At 41.7% G+C, this 20,268-nt stretch overlaps 1 protein-coding gene across 4 annotated transcripts in view; it reads right to left on the bottom strand.

Moving 5' to 3' along the window:
• Positions 1-20,268, bottom strand: part of grik4 (glutamate receptor, ionotropic, kainate 4) — a 316,509-nt gene that overhangs the window by 148,256 nt on the left and 147,985 nt on the right. For all 4 annotated transcript variants that reach the window (XM_084350733.1, XM_084350736.1, XM_084350734.1 and 1 more), the window contains one exon: positions 15,518-15,651. In XM_084350733.1, the coding sequence (XP_084206859.1) occupies positions 15,518-15,599 (82 nt within the window). In that variant the 5' untranslated portion in view covers positions 15,600-15,651. The remainder of the gene's footprint in view (positions 1-15,517; positions 15,652-20,268) is intronic.

The raw sequence follows: 20,268 nt of genomic DNA, 5'->3' as shown, positions 1-20,268 counted from the left end.
TGACAGCTGTGTGAAATTGATGAAAAACAGTATAACATGGGACCTTTTAATAGGATCTACAAGCATGATTTGTGACATCACAAATAGTTTGGAAGCCAATCTTGCTCCAATATCCAGCATACACGGATGGTATGTAGAAACTTAAAGCCTCTAGTGCACCTACACTGAGAATAGAGTTTACAGTGAAGAAGGAGACATCTTTTGTCCAGCAGTAAAGTTTCGAAGTTATTGAAAGATTCTGGATTTTTAATGAGAGTGAAGGAACAGGAAGCATTTGAAGGATCTTAACAAGGTAATTTAACTTTTTTGTCGATAAACCATATCAGACAACAAATATTATTCAAACTAGAGCATCTTATATACATCTTCAGACATGTCTGGAGGAGATCTCTACATTCACCACAAGTTTTCTGTGACAGCATCAACCCTGGTGAGCTCTGTTGTTGCCTTCACAACCAGCCTACCTGGAGCTGAGCACACGCCAACTACAAGTCCCTCCCGGGGTTAGTTGGCCATTAAGCAAGCAGCCATCCCTTGCCTCCTGGAGAAGGGCCTGGTAAATTAACCATTAACACACTGCAATGAATTTCAGATGAAACAGCAGGCAATGCCACAGATGCACAAGGAGGTACGGAGATGGATGAAGGCATGTGTGCAGGTGAGTGCACGCAGTCACAGGTAGGAGCAGGCATACACACGCCGGGCATCTGTGTTGCCAGAGGTGGTGCTTAAGGCAAGGGTGGCAGCTGCCGATGGCTGTGCCAACCAATTGTAATGGCAGAGGGCCTGGCAACAGCTGGGGAGGGGGCTGTGAGGAGTCGCCAAACTCTTCACTGTGAGCCATGATCAAAGACGTGGCATAATGGTGTGGGACTGGCAGAATGGGGCGTCGAGGGAGGAGTGTGTGTATCTGCCCTGGGAGAGGGGTCTCCATATGTGCATGTGTGAGAGTGTGTGGGTAATTTGCTCATGCAGGTGTAAAATGGATGGATGAGATAAGAGGGGGATTTGACACTGGGGCACAGGAACCAAATCAGTGTGCAAATTCACCACCTGGTTGGAGGTTGCTGCATTGTAAAGCGTAAGGTGTATATCCATGCTATTCCATTTTAATTTTAGTTTAATTATGGTAAATGTTTAGCCAGTAGGTAGTGTTATAAAAATACAATCAGTTTCTAAATAATAAAAGGTAGAAATGGTCCCACAACTCAACTACGACACTTTTCATTAAAGCGTGTTTAGTTAACCAACAAACAGACAGGCTGACATGAGAGGTTACTCATGCTTCCTCTTTCATCATGATACTAATGCATTCAAAGGGATGTCCCAGTAGTCTGTTTTGCTATTGTGTGTCGTGATGTTGGGCCAACACCATCTCTGGAGCTCTAGGCCAGCCTGTAGCTACTGTAAAACATTTAAAAAATGTCCTTGCCATTTAAATAATTGAATGCACCCTAATGAACCAACTTGCTTTTCCACAGGCGTATGAGCCACTGTAGAGTCACATCGCTCAGTCACTCCATACGTCCCCAATTTTCCAGCATTGCTAGGAACAACTATTGCCGACTACATCGACTCTTTACAAGTTTTGCTTCTGGTTTTGTGCAGGACATTGGTCCAAAATGTTTTTACACTACCCAAGACACCCAGGTGTCCCAGGGATTAAAGCACCACCTTCACAAGACCCAGAGAGGGATTATGTCCCTGTTGTTGCACTGGCAAATTCTACTACTTGGTCACGGTGCGGGGTACAGAAGGGGCTTGGGCTCAGAGAAATAGAGGGAACCTTTGCCGAGCTGCGTGCTGTCAGGTTAAAAGTACTGGTGTACTGGAGGAGACACTTGACTGTCTTTACTCTCTGCAGGTCAACAGTGACAAGCTCCACAGCTGAAGAGGAATTGGTAAATCTGAATTGGAAAAGAGGGAAAATTGAGAAAAAATACAGTTTAAAAAAAGGGGGCAAAAAAGGATTTACACTTCACAGAGAAAGAAAAATACAAATTCCCTGCTGCACCATCTCACAGCCCTCAGAGACCGAGGTGAGACAGAAAAAAGGAGAGAAAAAACAATTGCTATGATAGGTCAATGAAACTGCCTGGCCCCAGCACCAGGCTATATCTCATCAGTGGTGTAATCTCAGCCATTACTGCTGTTTTTCTGAAGCTATAGAGTAAATCCCATACAAACTGTATGATCCAAGCCCTAGGCCATTAGCTTCAGCATAGCTGCCATCAATTTGAGCTATAACATGGACCTCAGCCTGTGAGATGGACTTGGCTTCTCTCTTGTACTACAAGGACGATGCGTACATGTGCTGTGCGTGTGAGTGAAGCTTCTTATCTGAAATGAATTGGACAGGGACAGTTCCCTGTAATGGCAGCCGTTTGTGATCTTCTTTACCCCCTCCTAACAGTGCTGGAAGAAGGACAAAGGGAAAGATATGGCTGTGTGTGTGGCTGGGTGAGTGTTTGTGTACGTGCCTGCATTTCTTTATGAGCCAAAGTGATCATCACAATCATCCCTGGACATTACTTTACCAGCAGTATAAGCAAGAGAACTATCAGAATTTTGCAGGGCATCCTCGGCTGATAAACAGCCGGAAAAACAGCCGTCTGCAAGCAGCCTAATGCGTCCCTATGATGGAAGCTTGGTGGGTCGTTTTTTCTCTTACGTGCTTCTCTTGTAGGCCAGGGCTTCTTTGTATGACCACAATGCTTTATTTAGAAAGGTATGCCATGACACATTATACCTTTAAAAAAATTGCAGCTCCTGCGATGTGAATGTTGTGCCGAAAACAGCGTTCCCACACTTTCTTTTCAAGGACTTTCCAGTTCCCTCAAATTGAAGGACCCAACACAGCATTCTTTGAGACACAAATCAAGGTTAATTACTGTTACAACACTGAGATTTTTTTTATAATGAGAACCAGCAGGCTCACAGACAACAGAGAGACAACCAGAGCAGGCTTCAACAGGCTTGAAAGTGTGAACACGTCTCAATTGTGCTGTGTTACAATGACTGCCACTTAAATGTTAAAAAACCTTGAGTAACAAAAAGCATGTCCGTTTCTATCTATTTTCAAAAATTTTCATAGCCCTGATTTTCCCCCTCAAATTCACAAACTTTCAAGGACCTATGAAGCAACCCTTTGAAACCAAGGTTATTCAGTTTCATACAGAGAGCTCTGCTTGCTTGCTCTTGCTTATGGAGAAGCTCTGCAATGCAATGGTCGAGAGTCGCATGTACAGAACATATTGTTACAGCCTCCTCTGCTGTAGCCATGTGAGCATAAAGACTTCATCACTGCATCACAGTAACATGCAGCTGAATAAGGGGACATCAGGAAAGTTTACTGGCAGTGCAGTTAAAAAAAAAATCAGAGAGAGAGAAACAGAGAGACTGTGCTTGTTGATGCTTTAGTATTGTATATGCATGAGCCAGTACTGTATGTACCTGCATTCATGTTGTGTTGTTCTGCCCTAATCAAAACCAAGCAAACAAAAGATGTTTTTCCCCTGCTGACTGCCAGGAGATAATAGCTCTCCACAGGAGGAATAGCAGAGCATTTTCAGCATTTATAGCTATATTTTTTTTCGAGGCATAAGTGCATAGGCTGGCACAAGTTCAAGGAGCTTGCTCTGTTGGCATCACGTACTTGGTCATTTTGAGACCAGAGGTGTGAGCAGAGCAGTGGTGCACACGTGCCGCAGGTGTAAAACGTTTTAGAAGAGAGGGAATAAATTACAATACAGAGTGTTTTGTTGGCATCAATCATCACTAATCAAATCATCTCTGCTAATTCCATTTAAAAGCAGTGCTCTCTCCACAATGCACTGACTGTAATGGATGAGGAGAGTCAACATCCGCCGCACAAAAACAGCCACCGCTAAGAGAAAATTAATGTCCTTGTCTGGAAGATGCAGTGGTTTAAAGTGCAAATGTGGGATGAATAAAAATAAACAGCAGAGAAGCTCCCCTGCTTCTTCCTGTAGAGGTATCCAGGGCAAAGTATTAAGTGGTAGTTACTGTAGATTACACACCCTGCTGTGTGCAGCAGAAACATAAAAACAGCTCCCTGATGTAGGTGGGTGCCTATTCATGAAGGCCTCATGAGGATCTCACACTGAACAATAATTAGAATGATCTAAGTGATATGCAATAAATGCGTGATCGAGGATGTCCGTCTCAAGTTGGGATAAAATGTCGTCTCAGTTTTCTTCTTCTAGCAAAAACAGGAATAAATCAAACATTCTGACCTGCTGGTCAAACATTTCTGAGGCAAGATGATGACAGATGATGACAGATGATGACAGAGAGTCAATGGTCTCCTTCATCTTAGAGATAGGATGATGGCTGACTGGGGCAAAAACAACAAGTTCAATTTAATCAATGTTGAGGTGGAAGAAATCTCTGAATTCGGATTCCTGACACATTATGAGTTTTATACACTTGTGTAAAATTGTCATTTTTTGCCATATAAAGAATTAATTCACAATTTTTCAAGCCGTTAGCGAGAAACGTTAGCGAGGCACAGGTTGAACATTAACAGGTTTTAGTGACTGCCAAGTTGATCTCATCTGAAAAGCAGTAAATACTACTTGAAGATCATAAGAGGAAAGCTTTTACCATTGTCTAAAGTGTTGCAGACGCTGGCACACTGTCAAATCTGACAAAGTGACTTAAAAGTACTTAAAAAATTGAGGAAACCAATTATCTCAATATTGCCAAGTAAAGAAGACTAATCATTTTAAGTTGCTGAAAATATATTGCTTTTACAACTTATATTTAATAGTTTACTTTACCAGATAATCTATTTCCTGTCTTTTTAAAAAAAAAGTAAAGTCAACTTTTAAAATTTACAGTGTAGACTGGCAACAAACTTTTGCCCCAGATAAATCCAGGTGAGAGGACTGTCATGTCAGATTTGGATGCACGATAAGTTTTGTTTTGACGTTACACTATGTAAAGTTGGGTCACCCGCAGCTGCTGTTGTAAAGAGCTTTGCATTTGTTTTGGAAGCAAGTGACAGAGAGACCCAGGATGGATCGTGATGAGGTCAAGTATTTATATGTGATTTTATATGTGATATACGTGATCGGACCCGAGCACAGGCATTAATAATACCCATACAAAATTAGCGCTCTTTTCCCTGATGGTCTCGTGGCTGGTATGTACGAGTGGGTACAATTCGATGCAAGTTAAGTGGACTGTTGGGTCTTTGCGTAGGTATGCGCTCTTATGAGTGCAATTCTAGTTTTCATTACTAACTGATCTGCTGGTTATTTTCACATGAATTGATTAATCATTTAGTCTATAAAATGTCAAAACATTTTGAAAAATGCTCATCACAATTTCCCTGAGCCCAAAGTCAAGTCTTCAGATTGCTTCTTTTGTCCAACCAAGAACCTGAAACTGAAAGACTTTTCATTTACTGTCATAAAAAACACACATTCTTACATTTAAGAAACTGGAACCAAGGAGAAGCAAATGTTTGATGTTTTTGCTTCAAAAAACAATTAATTGATGATCAAAATAGTTGGCAATCTTTGATTATGGTAACATTCAGTGAAGCAATTTAAATGTGCAATGGCAATGAATTCATCTACAGCCAAATATTAAATAATATTTCATGAATAATCAATAACATAAATAATGTTTCATCTCAAGCACTGACTCATCCCATTTACATTGCTGTACAATGTCATGGTTATGACCTTCAGTCTCCACCACCATAATGGTAATATGAAGCACACAGAAATACTGTTGATGCTCTCACTCTAATTTTCATGCGTGTGTGTGTGTGTGTGTGTGTGTGTGTGTGTGTGTGTGCCTTCCATCTCAGCAAATGGCAGGCTTCATTACACAAACATGCACAACCCTGCAGCTTGTAATTAGTTTGTTAATAATTTAAGTACCGATGTTTTCATGTTTGTGTGTGGCTGAGGAAAGGGAAAGCGTTTTCTGGCGAGTTTATATCGTATGGAGTATGAGCATATGTGCATAGGCAAATAAGCAAACACTCATTTGAATTTGTCTTTATCAAACGCAGTGAGGATACAATCGTTTGGTATGGTGTGTTTTGTGTGTGTTCTGGGCTGTGTGACACACACACACTACATGCTTGTGCAATGCGACTTTATCGGATATACTGAATAATTTATGTGGTAGGCTCAGGAGCCAGAGTAGTGTGCATAATTGCATGACGTCGCTCCTATCTGCCATTTGTGCCATTAACTTAACGATTGGTCCCAGCACCTGATCTGGTAATTAAAACCTTGGAGATTAATCATGAAGTCGCCCCCCTTCAGTGAGGTGAAATCTTTTTTCTCTGCATGTAATTGAGCTCCATTCTGCTCAAAACACATTTATTCCTCTCAAAGAAGGAGGTGCCTGACTTTTGTGGAAACATGTCCCGTTGATCATGTCACCTCCAGGCACCCACACACACACACACTGTTCTATAATTAAGCTGCCTTTTCTTTCTGATATGTCCTCATTACCTTTGCTGGCATCTGAGCGTAGTCGGCTCTTGTAACAGGTGGTCACCTGAAAAGGGGTTCAGTTCAGATGTGCCCTGCAGCTTCAGGTCTGTGAGTACACATGTCCGAGTATCATTAACCTAACGACTCGCCGTCACACGGCTGAGTAATTAAAAGGCAGGGAGATTAATCATGAAGTCTGCTCACACGGCTTATCAGAGGGGAACGCTAGTCCCTGCTTAGAAAGAAACGTGTGAAAGTTTCACTTCAGAGGAACTAAGGCTACAATTGAAAGGATGTTTCAAAGCAACGCAGGATACTTCCCTCAAAGCTATTTACCCTCCTTCCTTCCCTACATGCTATCTTCCCTGCTCCTCCAGTAACAGTGAGTTAAATGAGTTCATGGATGCCAACTGAAGTCAAGAGTGTATGAGGGCAAAATGAACCTGACTGCAGGCAAGGGCACAATGACTCAGTCTTGGTGGTTCCGGCAGCCAGCCTTAATAAGTCACTGTGAGTGTGCATGGGGGCTGAACTGAAGGAATTGACAGTGTGGAGCTGCTGACTTGTGGCTATTAGCTCAGCGGGGTTAATTACGCTATTAGATTCCACCTGTGGGCTTCAATTTCACTGGTCCCTACATGCCCTGTACGTGTGTGTCTGTGTGTCTGTGAGCACAAACATAAACGAGTAGACATTTTGACCATATATATGACGTATGTTCAATTCCAACATTCAGTATCAGTGAGGTGTTTTAAAAAAGAATAAGGTGTAGTATATGAACCAGTGGCATGAGTCTGAAACAATGAATGCTTTTTGGCACGATTGAGAGAAACGGATAGAGTCCCGCAGAAAAGAAACACCACTGCCACCAATGTGACTGAGTGACTTGGCTTCGCCAAACTGGGCAGGTGTATGGCATAATAAGAAAATAAGTGGAAAAAATGGAGATGTAATGGAATAAATGAGATGAGACGTTAGCAACAAACTTCTTTACACACACTACTCTTTTGCGCTCTCTGGTGGGTTGGCCTTTTATAAAAACTCTGGCATTGTGAGAGAACATATCTGATCTTTTATTGTGGGCAAAAAACAAATGCGTTTCAGCGCAAAGCCTTCATCAGCGTGATGCTAAATAGATGAGTAGCCAACAGTCAGAGATGATGAAATCCATCTGTGAGTACCCGCCCAAAAGTCTGAATGAGGTGTGATCGCAACACAAACTATCATAAAATAAGTAAGACTGGAAAAAGTAGCATGAGACACAAAAAACTACATATTCCAGATACATATAATGTAAACATACACAAAAAAGGAACAGTTATCACAAAGACTAACAGGGTTGGCCTTTTAAATCACAATGTTACGATGGTACAGGGCTCAGTGGAAGTGAAAAGTAAGTCGATGACTGTCAGCCATCACAGATGGATGATGCCACTGGCTATTGGCCCAACCCCATTGTGCGGTTTGGTTTTACCAAATGTTTCCAACAATGCTCAAACCCAGAGAAATCTGTAATATTATTCAGGGTAACCGTGCATTTCATTTGGTCGCCTGTCGCTATAACTTCCGGGGGAAACATCAGGTAATACTAAAACTTGAGAACATCACCTCATCTGTGAACATTTCTGCCTGAGTCAAACCAGATGGATTTCAATAAGCAGTTGTGGTTAACTCCCATGATCCCGCGCTACTTCACAACGTCATCAAACTACGTGTTTTATGTTTTGCTTGAGAGACCCTGAGTGGAAGAAATTACAAACTGTGTGATTACTTTAAGTACTTAGTTACCTAAGCGTTTCTATACAGTAACCATGCTGTAGTTGTTGTGCACAAATATATTGTTGGAATAAATCCTTTAAAAAAAAAAACCCCACTGAATGTGATCCGTGTTTTGCAAAATTCGAGTGTCAAGTCTTGGTAAAAAAACACAAAATCACAATTCACATAACCACAGGGCCTGATTTGGTATTTGTGTGTGTGATGTGCAGCGACAGGTACTTGTGTTTCCAGGTAGCCCACACAAACGCATATTTATCAGGACTTCCCCTGTGGCTACGACTTAAGGAAGGAGAGCTAGTTTATGCAGTTGCATTGTATTTACTCAACAATGGATGTCTCCGGTGAGAATCAGTACATCATACTCTGAACGTTTTGCTTTCCTTACATCTATCTCACGACAAACTGCATCCCACGCTGACTAACAGTCCCAGTCTTGGGAGGCTGGGTAAAGATGGTGCAGGCTCAGCTGCTGCTGAGAGAGCAGAGCCAATTGAATTGAGCCCACTGAGAATCCTCTGTCGTGTTCTGCCACTGAGTGTGGAAAAGAGAGCAAAAAGGCAAACAAAGATTTGTCTGACTTTTTCCTGTGGACCTTGTCTGGTTGCTGCTCCCTCAGTACTCGGTGATGCTCTGCAAGTGGTTTTAGAGTAATGATAAGAAATACGAAAATCTTGTGTTCAGCAAGCCTCAGGCTGGATCTCTTGTGGTGTGTGTGTATTTGTAAGTACAGCAGCAGGTTTATTACAGTTTGCACACCCAGGATTAAGTTATAATACAAGCCTAAAGTTTTATTTTGAGGTAGAACGTCATAATGAGTCCTCTTAATAGGATATCAAGCTCAGTTGGAGATTATTTACATAAATTACTTGATTGGCAGCTGCTGACATCACTTATGTGTCATGCGTGTACCTTATTAATTATTTAGCAACAGCTATTTGTTGACTTACCTGCTAAATAATTAATTCTGCTTTCTGTTTTCTGGATATGGCAAACATGAGCTGAGCCATGTACTACACCCCTGAGGGGTGAGTGAGAATATTTTTTTCTGGTGATCCATTTTCTAATTCTGATCTCAATTATTTATTTATTTATCTGACATTTTCAAGTAAAGGTATGGGGAACTTTATGAAAGTCTAAATGGCAGAAATGTGCTATTTCATGCAGACAAAATCACAAGGCCACTAGATTATTTGTGTGTGATCTACTGCTGTGTTACTGTGACATGTCTTGTTTGTCTAGGTCTGTTCTGTCACTGGGTGTATGTTGTACTGTAGTTGTGACCTGCCAAGGCACTGCTGATGAAAATGATCTTTGAGGTAACTCAACAAAAGGACTGACAACAACAAGCAAGAGCAGAACTCAACAAAGTAATAACCAGGATGACAAAAGGAACACAGGCAGCAACGCAGGTAAAACATGAGGGGAAAACAGGACCAGGGAACGGACATGGAAACACAGATGAACCAAGAGAGAGGAAGGGAAAACACTGACGGATCGTGTCCACAGAATCCGTTGTTTATACGCTTCCCATTGTCTCTGCAAGCAGTTGTGCAATGCATTCTGGTAGTGTAGCATCGAGTTTCGGAAAATCGCCTGCTCTTCATTTGCATAAAGTTGAAATCTACCTACTTTATGCAAATAAGGGGTGTCCAGTGCAGCTCAACGCTGCCGCAACCTCAAGAAAAATTATGAAAACTAAGCATTGTCTGGTTAAAATAAAGACTGGTTCAGCAACAGCATGGATTACTTATTCACAGAAACTCATTCTGGTAAACGTTTTTAAACGAGCCACGATGTTGGACTGCTGAAGTCCACAGCAGACAGCCCATGAATAGCATTTGTCCAATCAGGTGCAGCCAGTAAGTTTTTGCATGGTTGTCGGGGGTGAAGCCTGTTTTGGTCAAGTTTCACATGCCCTCGCATTAATCATTAATTAACAAAACACAGGTATACACAGAAAAGGAACCGTAAAAACACAAAGACAGGAAGTGTAAAGCAAAACATAACATATGAGGGGAGAACCCACAAAATAAAAGAGGACATTTCTGAACTAAAACTGGTGGGGCATACACGTGAGGGATGGGACCATCCGTTGTAAAGCTGGATCTACTCCACTGTATCTATGGTGAGAAGCTTGTGGAGTGACTGTAGGAAGGATTTTGCAATTTGGAATGGCCGCAGTCTAAAACTGTTGCATCTCCGCACTGACCGAAGCATGTAGATGACTTTCAAGCGTCTGCTGAGGACACCCCTGGGCCTCTCCCTGTGGATCTGTACGACTGGGGTAGACCGTGGGGCAGACGCAGGACATGCCGGAGGGATTACATCTCCCGGCTAGCCTGCGAGCACTCGGGGATCAGACAGAGAGCAGCTGTAGGAAGTTGCCTGAGAAAAATTATGCATTGGTTCCTCTGCCCATGCAGTTGCCACTGTGACCCTGACTAGAGTGAGAAGCTAACAGAAATTATGAATACATGGGAAAATAAGAGCAACAGATATTGACAGCCTGGCTCTGGAGTTCTCCCTGAGGGACTAATAATAGGAAAAGTGATTATTCATGAAATGTCATTGGCAGTAAAATATCTGTTTCTTAATACGTTCCCCTGCTGCCCTCTGCAGAGCTCATTCCAAGTAAACAGTTGACAAAGTATTCATGTCTTGAAATTAGATCCAATGATAATCAATGAAACAAACTACAAACATTTGGATTTAATAGTAGACCAACACGCACAGCGTTAAAACTGATTGATCGGTATATAAACAAGCTTTAAAATATCTATCTTTAATATCCATGTGTCAGACCCATTCATGCCCTGGAGTTGTGCTTTTGAGCATATTCATAATATTCAAATGCAATACGGAACAAGACGACGGAGGATTTCGGCTCCCTGAATTCATTATGAACAATGAAAAATGCTGGTATTGGAGCTTACAAGAGATTTCTCCATAACAATCAATATTAATCCTCACTCTCTGGTTAAAGACGGACTACACACGCTCCGAAAATCAAATCTGAAGCCAGTCCTTCTGCACACAGACAGCACACTTAAGGTGAGTAAAGGATATCTGCCGAGGGAATTTCACAGCACTTGAGTGAGCCGACAAACGGTTGGCGCCAGCAGCTAAATTTAGTGTTAGTCTCATTGGGGGAGGCCTTCCCTGTGGTGAAGCCCAACGCTAGGAACCATTCTGGGGGCTTCAGTGAGATAAGACTCGAGTGCCCGTCTGGATGTTAAAATAAACAGTAAAGAAAAATCTGCTACCTGTCTGCCAAAAGCAGACACTGATTAATACAGTGTGTTGAGACTTGTTTGGAATCTCTCGATTATGCTAAGGAGGCGCTGAAATGTAACAACAGTGAAATAAAAAAACTTTTTTTAAAACCTTAGTGATCACTTTACAACATTTTGCTCATGCAGCTGCCTCTGCTTCTCTTGTTAAGCTAATTCCAATAGGGGCTGTGAGACGGAAAAGCAATCCATCTCCTGTGAAACCTCCAACTGCCTTTGATTTACGAATAGCAGATAATTGGCTTTTATATTCTGATATTGAACTGGACGGAGGCAGTGTGTGTGTGTGTGTGTGTGCGTGTGTGTGTGTGTGTGTGTGTGTGTGTGTGTGTGTGTGTGTGTGTGCGTGTGTGTGTGTGTGTGTATGGAGAGCGAGGGCTCTGCAGTGTTGATGAATAGAGCTCTAATGAATGATCATGTGCTTCTCCCGATGATTTTGCTAGATTTTTACTTTAACAAAAAAACACAGACATCAGCTAACTATAGTGATTATGTGTGTGTGTGTTAGCACAAGCAGCGGCTTATTGGCTGGATGACATTAAACGGCAGACGCCCTTTCATGCAACTAATGGGGGAATACCACCCGGAAAAAACAAGCTGTGCCATATGGTAGAACAGGGTTTTTTCAGTTTTCATGTAATTTTTATACAGTATCTTTTCCTGTCTTTAACTAATGTAGTCCCAGTCTGAATTAATAAGAGTTACTCTCTTAACATGATAATGTTTTGTGAATTGATTTTTTTCAGAATATACAGTCTATTAAAGGATCCTGTTCATGGTTTGTTTAAGCTTCACTTGTCCGTGTGGTGTTTTCTTATTAGACACAGTCCTGAAGCAAATTCAATTATTTAAACTTTCTCAGGTCAATATCGCTGTAATTAATCTTTCATTACACTGCCAGATATGCATTGTTCCACTGCTGCAACACAGTGGGAAGAAATGCCCTAAGACACTTTTCATTTGTGATTATCTTCCAAATTTGAAGGCACTGGTGGACTTGGGGGAGAAAACATGATAGTGTGCCCTCTCTGGTGCCCTTCCAGTGGAGAGAACATGATAAGGTGCCCTCTAGGGTGCCCTACTAGTGGAGAAAATGTGATAAATTGGCATCTAGGATGCCATTTCAGTGGAGAAAACACGATAAAGTGGCATCTAGGGTTTGTAACTGTTTCACTATAAATATATATCACCACTTTCTGTGCGCTGGTGCCCTTTTTATTTTTTTCCGCCCCTGCCTCTCAAACATCCTGAGTCCGCCACTGTTAGAAAGTCTGCCAGACATAACTAATTTGCAAAAGAAAAAGTCCATCATATTTTTTTTGCCAACTACACAGCAGAGACTGAGATAAGTTCCTCAGTTCATCTACACTTAGCTTGCCGCTGGCTGCTGGCTGGTCCTGGCGGGGAATGTGGCAGGGGCGGGAGGTTGTTTTTGGCCCTGATACATTCACAGAAGGCCAGACAGTGACATTATGCCAGCCAGGCAGGACTCGAGGGACAGCCATGTTAAATACCATCTCCTGGAGCGCAAATGGCAGGGAGTTTGTGGTGGTGTTTGGGGTGTATGTGTTTGTTTGTGTGCCTCGGTGTGCTTTGAAATGTGTGTGTGTGTGTGTGTGGATGTGTGTGTCTGCGCTTGTGCATATCTACACACACACAGTCAGTGCAACACAAACTGACAGTATACAGGCAACGAGACCAGAACTGTGCACAGATGACATTAGAGGAAAAGGGAAAACAACTGCCTAATTATCCATCACCAATGCAACATGACTGAGATAAACTGACATCGCTGCAGAGATGCGCCTCTGCAAACAGGTTGAGGGTGGAGGAGAATGCGTGCAGAGAAAAAGCAGAGGAGTGCTAGTCATTTGTCCGACAGTATTCTCGAACGAGGAATGATTTGTTCTTGCTGCTGTTGAAATTGTAAACTTTGAAGCTGTGTTGTTGTTTGTCTTGGGCATCATATGCCAAACCAGCACAGGAATTCTGCAAACCTTAGCCGAGCCGTGGCAGAGCTTTGAGACAGGAGAGAAAAACGTCTGAGTGATACAAAAGAGCGTCTTGTTCAAAAATAAGAGATGTTGTTCAAAGATGACAGTTGAGCCGAGTCCATTTTGTCAAGGTTCAGAAATACTGGAAAGCTAACAAGAGTTATTTCTCTCAAACAAGAGCAAAGTAGCAGTAAAAGGAGTAAAAAGAAAGAAAGTATTACAGTTCCAATAGGCATTTATGAGACAGCAGGTCTGAGATTTCTTTGTATTAAACTTGACAATGCTTTTGTCATGACTGAAACTCAGTTTTCAAGAAAATCCCTGACACCTGAAGGAGTTTTCACAAAGACAAGTTTCTTTTCTATTTCTTAACCTGCACGTCCGCTCACATTTAAACGTCACCATTTGGTTTTACTTCATGTTTCATAAAGCCTTACAATAACCTCATGGGGATTTCTTACACTGAATTTGTGTTATTAACTTCCACCCATCGCCCCTGACAACAAATCTCACTCTGAGCGGCTCCCGAAAGTTGACAACCGTGTTATAAATTTAACGCCAGCCACTGAGAGACCACGATGGGAGCGCTGTATGTGAGCTGTGGAATCAATCTCATTCTCAATCTTTATCATTACCTACACTTCACTTCTGTTCTTATATACAGTATACACACACAAACTCACACTCAGCTAAGACAAGGGGCCTATACATAAATAAAGAGACAGTCAGTCAAACTCTTGGTGGACAGTGGGCTTGTGACAGGGTGTCAGAGGCCTGCTGACTGTAGGAGAATAATAACAAGAAGGAACAACTCCCATCGGTTACCAAAAGGCTCTGGCAGGTTATTAGACTTTTGAACCATGCCCCGGTGCCAGATTCCAAGTCTAGTCAGTGTCAACCTTGGTCCATCGATCTGCCACTATTGCCAGGAGCATAATATCATAGATTCTGCTTCACCTCCTGCTTTTGTCTTGAACTGTCGAAGCTGCGGCGGAACAATGCCACTGAATTAGCAAGAAATTATACTTAACTGTACTGTATTTAAAACAGTGCAGACAATGACGATGCTTGAATTACAATCCTATTACATGCTGTAATGTATCAGTGTCTCATGTTACATTCCCAATGGTGTGAAAGGCAGTCTATAGATTTTTAACATTTCAGGTAAAGCTGCCTTTATGGTAGATACAGTGTAAGGGTTTAAAAGGGATCAGGTTTTGGTGAGCAGGAAGCGTATCACCAGAGTAACCGCGTACTGTGGCTGCCGTTCACTAGTTAGCTCAGTTGGCCTTGCAGCTAGCAGTCTGGACTGGGAGCTCAGAGAACCGGGGGGGAATGTTGGCTTTTACCCAGCTAGCACAAGAGCTTTAGGCCGTGGCGGGTCAGGGCTACCTGGTAAGCTGTATTTGCAACACAGAACACATACTGTAACATCCTGTTGATAATTTCTATTTTGAATGTTTTCCACTAAAATCCTTACATATTGCATCTTAAAGAAAATAAAGTGCTTGTGGTGTTAAGTTGCACAGAAATCGTCATATTAGCTGAATTATTACATTACACGGGGAGTCAAGCAGTCTTCTAATCAAAACTTGTAATTTCTGCTGATAACTGAAGCGCTGTGTGACTGGGGAACAAATGTATTTTTTAAAACTTTCAATTGAATTTCTTCACCTGATTTTCTCATTAGAGACTGTAATGTTAGACTGCAATCAATTCAAGCCAACATTTAAACAGCAGTTTGATTTTAAAGCCTGATAATTAAAAACGTTGAATCATTTATGTATTCACAGATTTTTCAAGTCTAAGAAATAAAAAAATCCTTTTATGTAGGAAGTGTATGAATATATTGCAAGGGTGAGTTGTCTCTGATCCAAGTCTCCAAAAAGGAAACTTCCAGGTCAACATGTGTGGGAAGCAGTTTGTATTTTTTACTAAACTGTACATAGTGCAATTGTGTGGAACAATTTACCTATTCTGAAGGAGAGCGGGCCACCAGAGGTGCTTCTCACCCACATGGCTAAGAAGAGCAGAAGCGCCCAGGCTGTGAGCATCTTCTATGACTCCTCATGGGTCCTGCCCCGGGGGTGCCCCTGTCACAGCCACCTGAAAAATAAAAGCACAGAGACTACAGCGTTATACATCAACCGACACCGAGACGTGCGCAAACAAGACAAAGCTGTGCGGCAAACTGTTGAACCTGCAGATAACAGTACTTCCTCTCTCTCACTCTTTCTTGTTGCATGCTGGGAAACTGTTAGTGAGAGTGTGAAACTGCTGCTAAGTGAATCTGAGACCCACAGCAGTTTTGAAGACTTTTCTTCCCTCATTGCTGTTTTTTTTCTTTTTTTTAAATATGGGTTACCTTCTCAAGTTTCGATGTTTGTAACCTTTATTTTAAAATCCTTGCATTGAACTCAAGTGTCGAGAGCCATTTTCTCAAAAACCAAAATCCTTGCATGCACTTCTCACAAGCCACTAAGCTGTAATTTCTTCCTTACTGCCAGGGCGCAGGCTAGCTGTGACAACCTGTCATATGTGTCTGTCATGTGTGAATAAAGCTGTTGTTTGCTGCGTTCGTACTCTGAAGCGTGGCGTCCTCTGTGCCCCCTGTTCCTCCAGAGGCTGTCTCAGTTTATCTGTGCTTCTTTTGTAGGTTATTCTGTGATATTGAAAGGTCATTGTTTAGCTTTTGTTTTAGATCACCTGCTCCATTGATTCTCATGGGGGTTTTTTTGTAGTAAAAGTGGTTGACCAACAGAGGGGAAACAGACTGCATAAATGCTTGATAGCTGTCCAGATTTGCTTGCCAAAGACAGCAGGTTGGCATCAAAAACATGTCCCTTCTTTCAAAAAGGCATCCGAGGCTTGAAGGAGACATATGATGTTCATTACCAGATTCATAATTTAATTTTGGGTTACTGCTAGAATGGGTTTACATTCTTTAGAGCTAAAAAAACACACCTGTTTTCTCATTCTGTCCAGTGCTGAGCTCTGTATTCCCCCTCTGTCTGAAACGCTCTGTTTTAACTCCTGTCTTTTTAAGGCCCCCCATACCAAATACACAGTCTCTTCTGATTGGTCAGCTCACACACACCTGAGCCAGCACCGCTAACAACAACAGAGCAGCTGTGCTAAGTCCTGACTCTGTGATGTAGTGATGTCACAAAGTCACAGAATTAAAGGCGGGACTACAGACGTGGCATTTGAGGAGCAGTGTTTTCTGTGGGAGAGAGGAGATCCCGTTGGTGTGGACTTTGACTTTTTTTTACCTTCCAAGAACTTTTACATGCACAACAACCTATGTAAAACACTGAATTGAAGAAAAACAAAAAAAACATATAGTAATAGGTCTCCTTTAAAATGTCCTGCTTTGTTTCAATTCATTACTTTCTATTTTCAGTGACACTATGCTGACTTTAAGAACCGTGTTTAAACATTTAAGGTGGGAGTGGAAAATAGTAAAGAGCTGAAGTAGCAGAGATGATAAATCAGGAAGAAGGTGGCTGTAGTTCTCCTTCAGGAGACCCACAGCAGTGAGGATAATGAGATGCACAGTGGGGCATTCGAAGGGGGGTACATTATGTTCTTAGTCATGGGAATAGTTTAAGTGAAGGAGATTTCAGAAGGGCAAATCCATCCTAATTGACCTACAATTCACCCCGTGATGGATACATGTATTTGGTCCTACTTTTAGGCTTAGGAGTAAAAGCATTTTATCATCGCTCTAAACCTTAGAAATTACGCTCTCTCCTCCAGGATTTATAAAGCCTGAAGAGCTATTAGGACTTCCCAGCGGGTTGACAGAAATAAGACAAACATGTACATGTATTCCAGTTGTGGAAATATAACAGACATTTAATTTAGAAGAACAAGCTCCTTCCAACACAAAGATTTGCATTGGAACTTATTTTGAAGGATTTTGTCCATGTTCTGGATAATTGCTCCATCTATATACCAGGCCCCACACAACAGAGTTATTTCATCTCATTCTTAATTGAAAACATGGGCATAGATTTCAAAAGTGCTGCTCTCATAGCACTGCAAAGCTCATAATTATTATTTTTTTCCCACCACTAAAATAAAGTAGATTATATGAACTAAATCAAATTACACAAAATGAAAAAAAAAAAAAAAAAAAAAATGAAATATATGCATACGTTATCATTAATACTGTGGCTAAAGTCCAAGATAGCCTGAGATACTGCACTGTATTATATGTATCCCTCCATTAAAGCAGACTGCTAGCAGTGCCAATGTCCTATCTAAATTATTACCTTAGCTAATACACATTCACAGTTTTACAGACAAAAATCATTCAATTGGTGTATAGCGGCTATAAACATTATTTTTATGATGACAATTTATCAAATGATAATGTGAAAATGTAAACGGGTCACTTGTAGTGATGAATCTGCAGAACCTGAATCTGTAGCTCCACTTGGCTTTATGACGCCTTACAGTGAGTTTCAGCTCATTATTGAGCTGTCTGGCCTGCAATTTACGGTTGTAGTTTGCTACAACTCTGGTGCTCTTAAGCATTGTTTTTCGGCCCCAGCAGGCAGCTGTTTTCAGGGAAAAAAGCTTTAATAAAAATGTTTTCACTGTGTACACTACCTGCTCAGCACCAAACAGCAGACAGACACAGCAAGCCACTAGTTGGTGAACATTGTGGTGCATTGACTGTAGCAGCTAAAGAGACAGATATTCACCACAGGAGCTGCTAGTCACCAAAAAAAAGAGGTAAAATTCAAACAAAGGATAATGTTGCTCCTTGTATGCTGGATGCAGGGATGTCAGTTTTGGTGCATTTTACTTTGATAAGCCTACACCAATTTACCAGTAACTAACCGGTTAATTAGAAAAGAAAAAAGAAAACACAACATGTCGCGTCTCCAAGTGAGGAGCACTAGTTTCGTATAACTGGACTTAATTCCACGCTTTGTTTTTATTGTTTTATCCAGCGCTGGAGAAAGGAGCACACTGGGCTGCATCTCCCAATCAGCACTGATGACGTTACAGGTAGTTGTGAAGTTAACTTTCGTTTGTGAGAGCTGTCGAGCAGTCGCTTGTCGGAGCCATCGTTAGCCTGTCTGCCGTGGCTAGCCTGATTTTCAGCTCATCCTTCCTCTTCTCAAAGTGCTTTTCCATGTGTTCGGTCACAGTAGCACTCGATGTCAAAACATACTGGGCTTGACGTAACTTTAGCAAACCGACTCTTTGAATCCCTCGCCTTCAGCGTTTCTTCTCGCTTGCTCTTACTGTGGCACAGCGTAATGCGAGCAGCACTACTAAATAAATGAGCAGCATCACATTTCAACCTACATTTGACTTTGCTGACTTTCTGGAGGGAATCATCTCATTGAGCTTCTTTTAGCGCGCTTTACTTTTTACCTCGCACTGCTCTAGGGAAGCCATTAGCAGACGTGTGTCTGTTTGCAAAATAACCGAGTGCCTGACGAGCGTAAGCAGTCAAAAAATCAGTCATTAGCAGTGTGCAATTACATCACAATGTCATAGATGTAACACCTTTCTGTATTTTCTTTCTTTTTTACTGCATGAAATTATGTGAATGCACGTTAGAAATACTGTGAAAAACCACAAGACACCGTCATCAATTTCAAACAGGATTCATGGTATTTTTAGTCCTATTTAAACTCATCATGAATCCTTGAAAGGATTCTTTATTGCTCGATAAATAGAAGTCTGGTTCTATTTTCATCAAGGTTCTACTTTGTTATCTAACCGGGGTGGTTCTGGTAAGACACTTTTCTTTATCTTTGACAGGGTTAATGTTGAAAGGAACTGACAGTTTTTTAAAGAAGTCGAGAGAGGTCAGCGACTGTAGGTCAGTGCAAACACAGTGACAGAAAACTGGAACTGTAAAAAAGGACTTTACTTTGGACAGGACAAACAACAAGTCCCTTTAGACTCGTTCTTCCAAAAATAGCGAGCCACTTTGATCCGTTAGACGCACCGAGGACAAGCATCCAAATGTCAGACGGTACACCTGTGAAGATGGCATACTGCTAGATTAGTGCAGCCAGACTGAATAAACTGGGGCTTCTATTTTGGTACAGGCACTAAGCCAGAAGAGGTGCAACTGTAGCCACAATGTCATTTTCATCAGGAGGAAGTCCACTGTTTTGTTTTTGCACCTGTTGGCTTATTTTGGCACGCTTGTCCCTTGAGGTGCAAGGCGGGTTCAGGATTTTTACTTACTTGGAGCCTCTAAGCTGGCCACCTGGACTTTACAAAAGGACAAAAATCAATTCTGAACACCAGTGGAGGTCTTGCAGGGACTGTTAAGAGCTTGCCTCAATGTTGTTCACAAGACGGTGGGCAGAACAGAAGAGTTCAGCCTCGTTTGGGCTGTGGAGGAGTTTTTGTAAGTAACTCTGTGGTTTTTTATGTCCTCACGTGTTTTAGTGTGCACTTCTACTCACTTTTTTAATAGCTTTTGGTCACTATCTGTCTCTTTCTACCTGAAATGAGTCTCTGTTCTGAAGTTACTGCAGTATAACCAACATGACCATGCATCTCTCTCTGTGTCTTGAATCACTTGCCTGTCAAGGGAAAATATGTTCGGTGTGAGTCAAGTCTATTTAAGGCAGAATCCATGTAATACATGGACCCAATGCTTTACCAGAGAATTGATCTACAGCTACAGGAGCACGTGATGGATAGCTCCAGACAGTGTCTGCCATGTACTGTAGCTGTACA

Source organism: Pagrus pagrus (assembly GCF_965226575.1).
Source record: "Pagrus pagrus genome assembly, chromosome: 4".
Classification (NCBI taxonomy): Eukaryota; Metazoa; Chordata; class Actinopteri; order Spariformes; family Sparidae; genus Pagrus; species Pagrus pagrus.
Note: the sequence above shows the minus strand (reverse complement) of the source record. Positions and strands in the feature narration are given on the sequence as shown.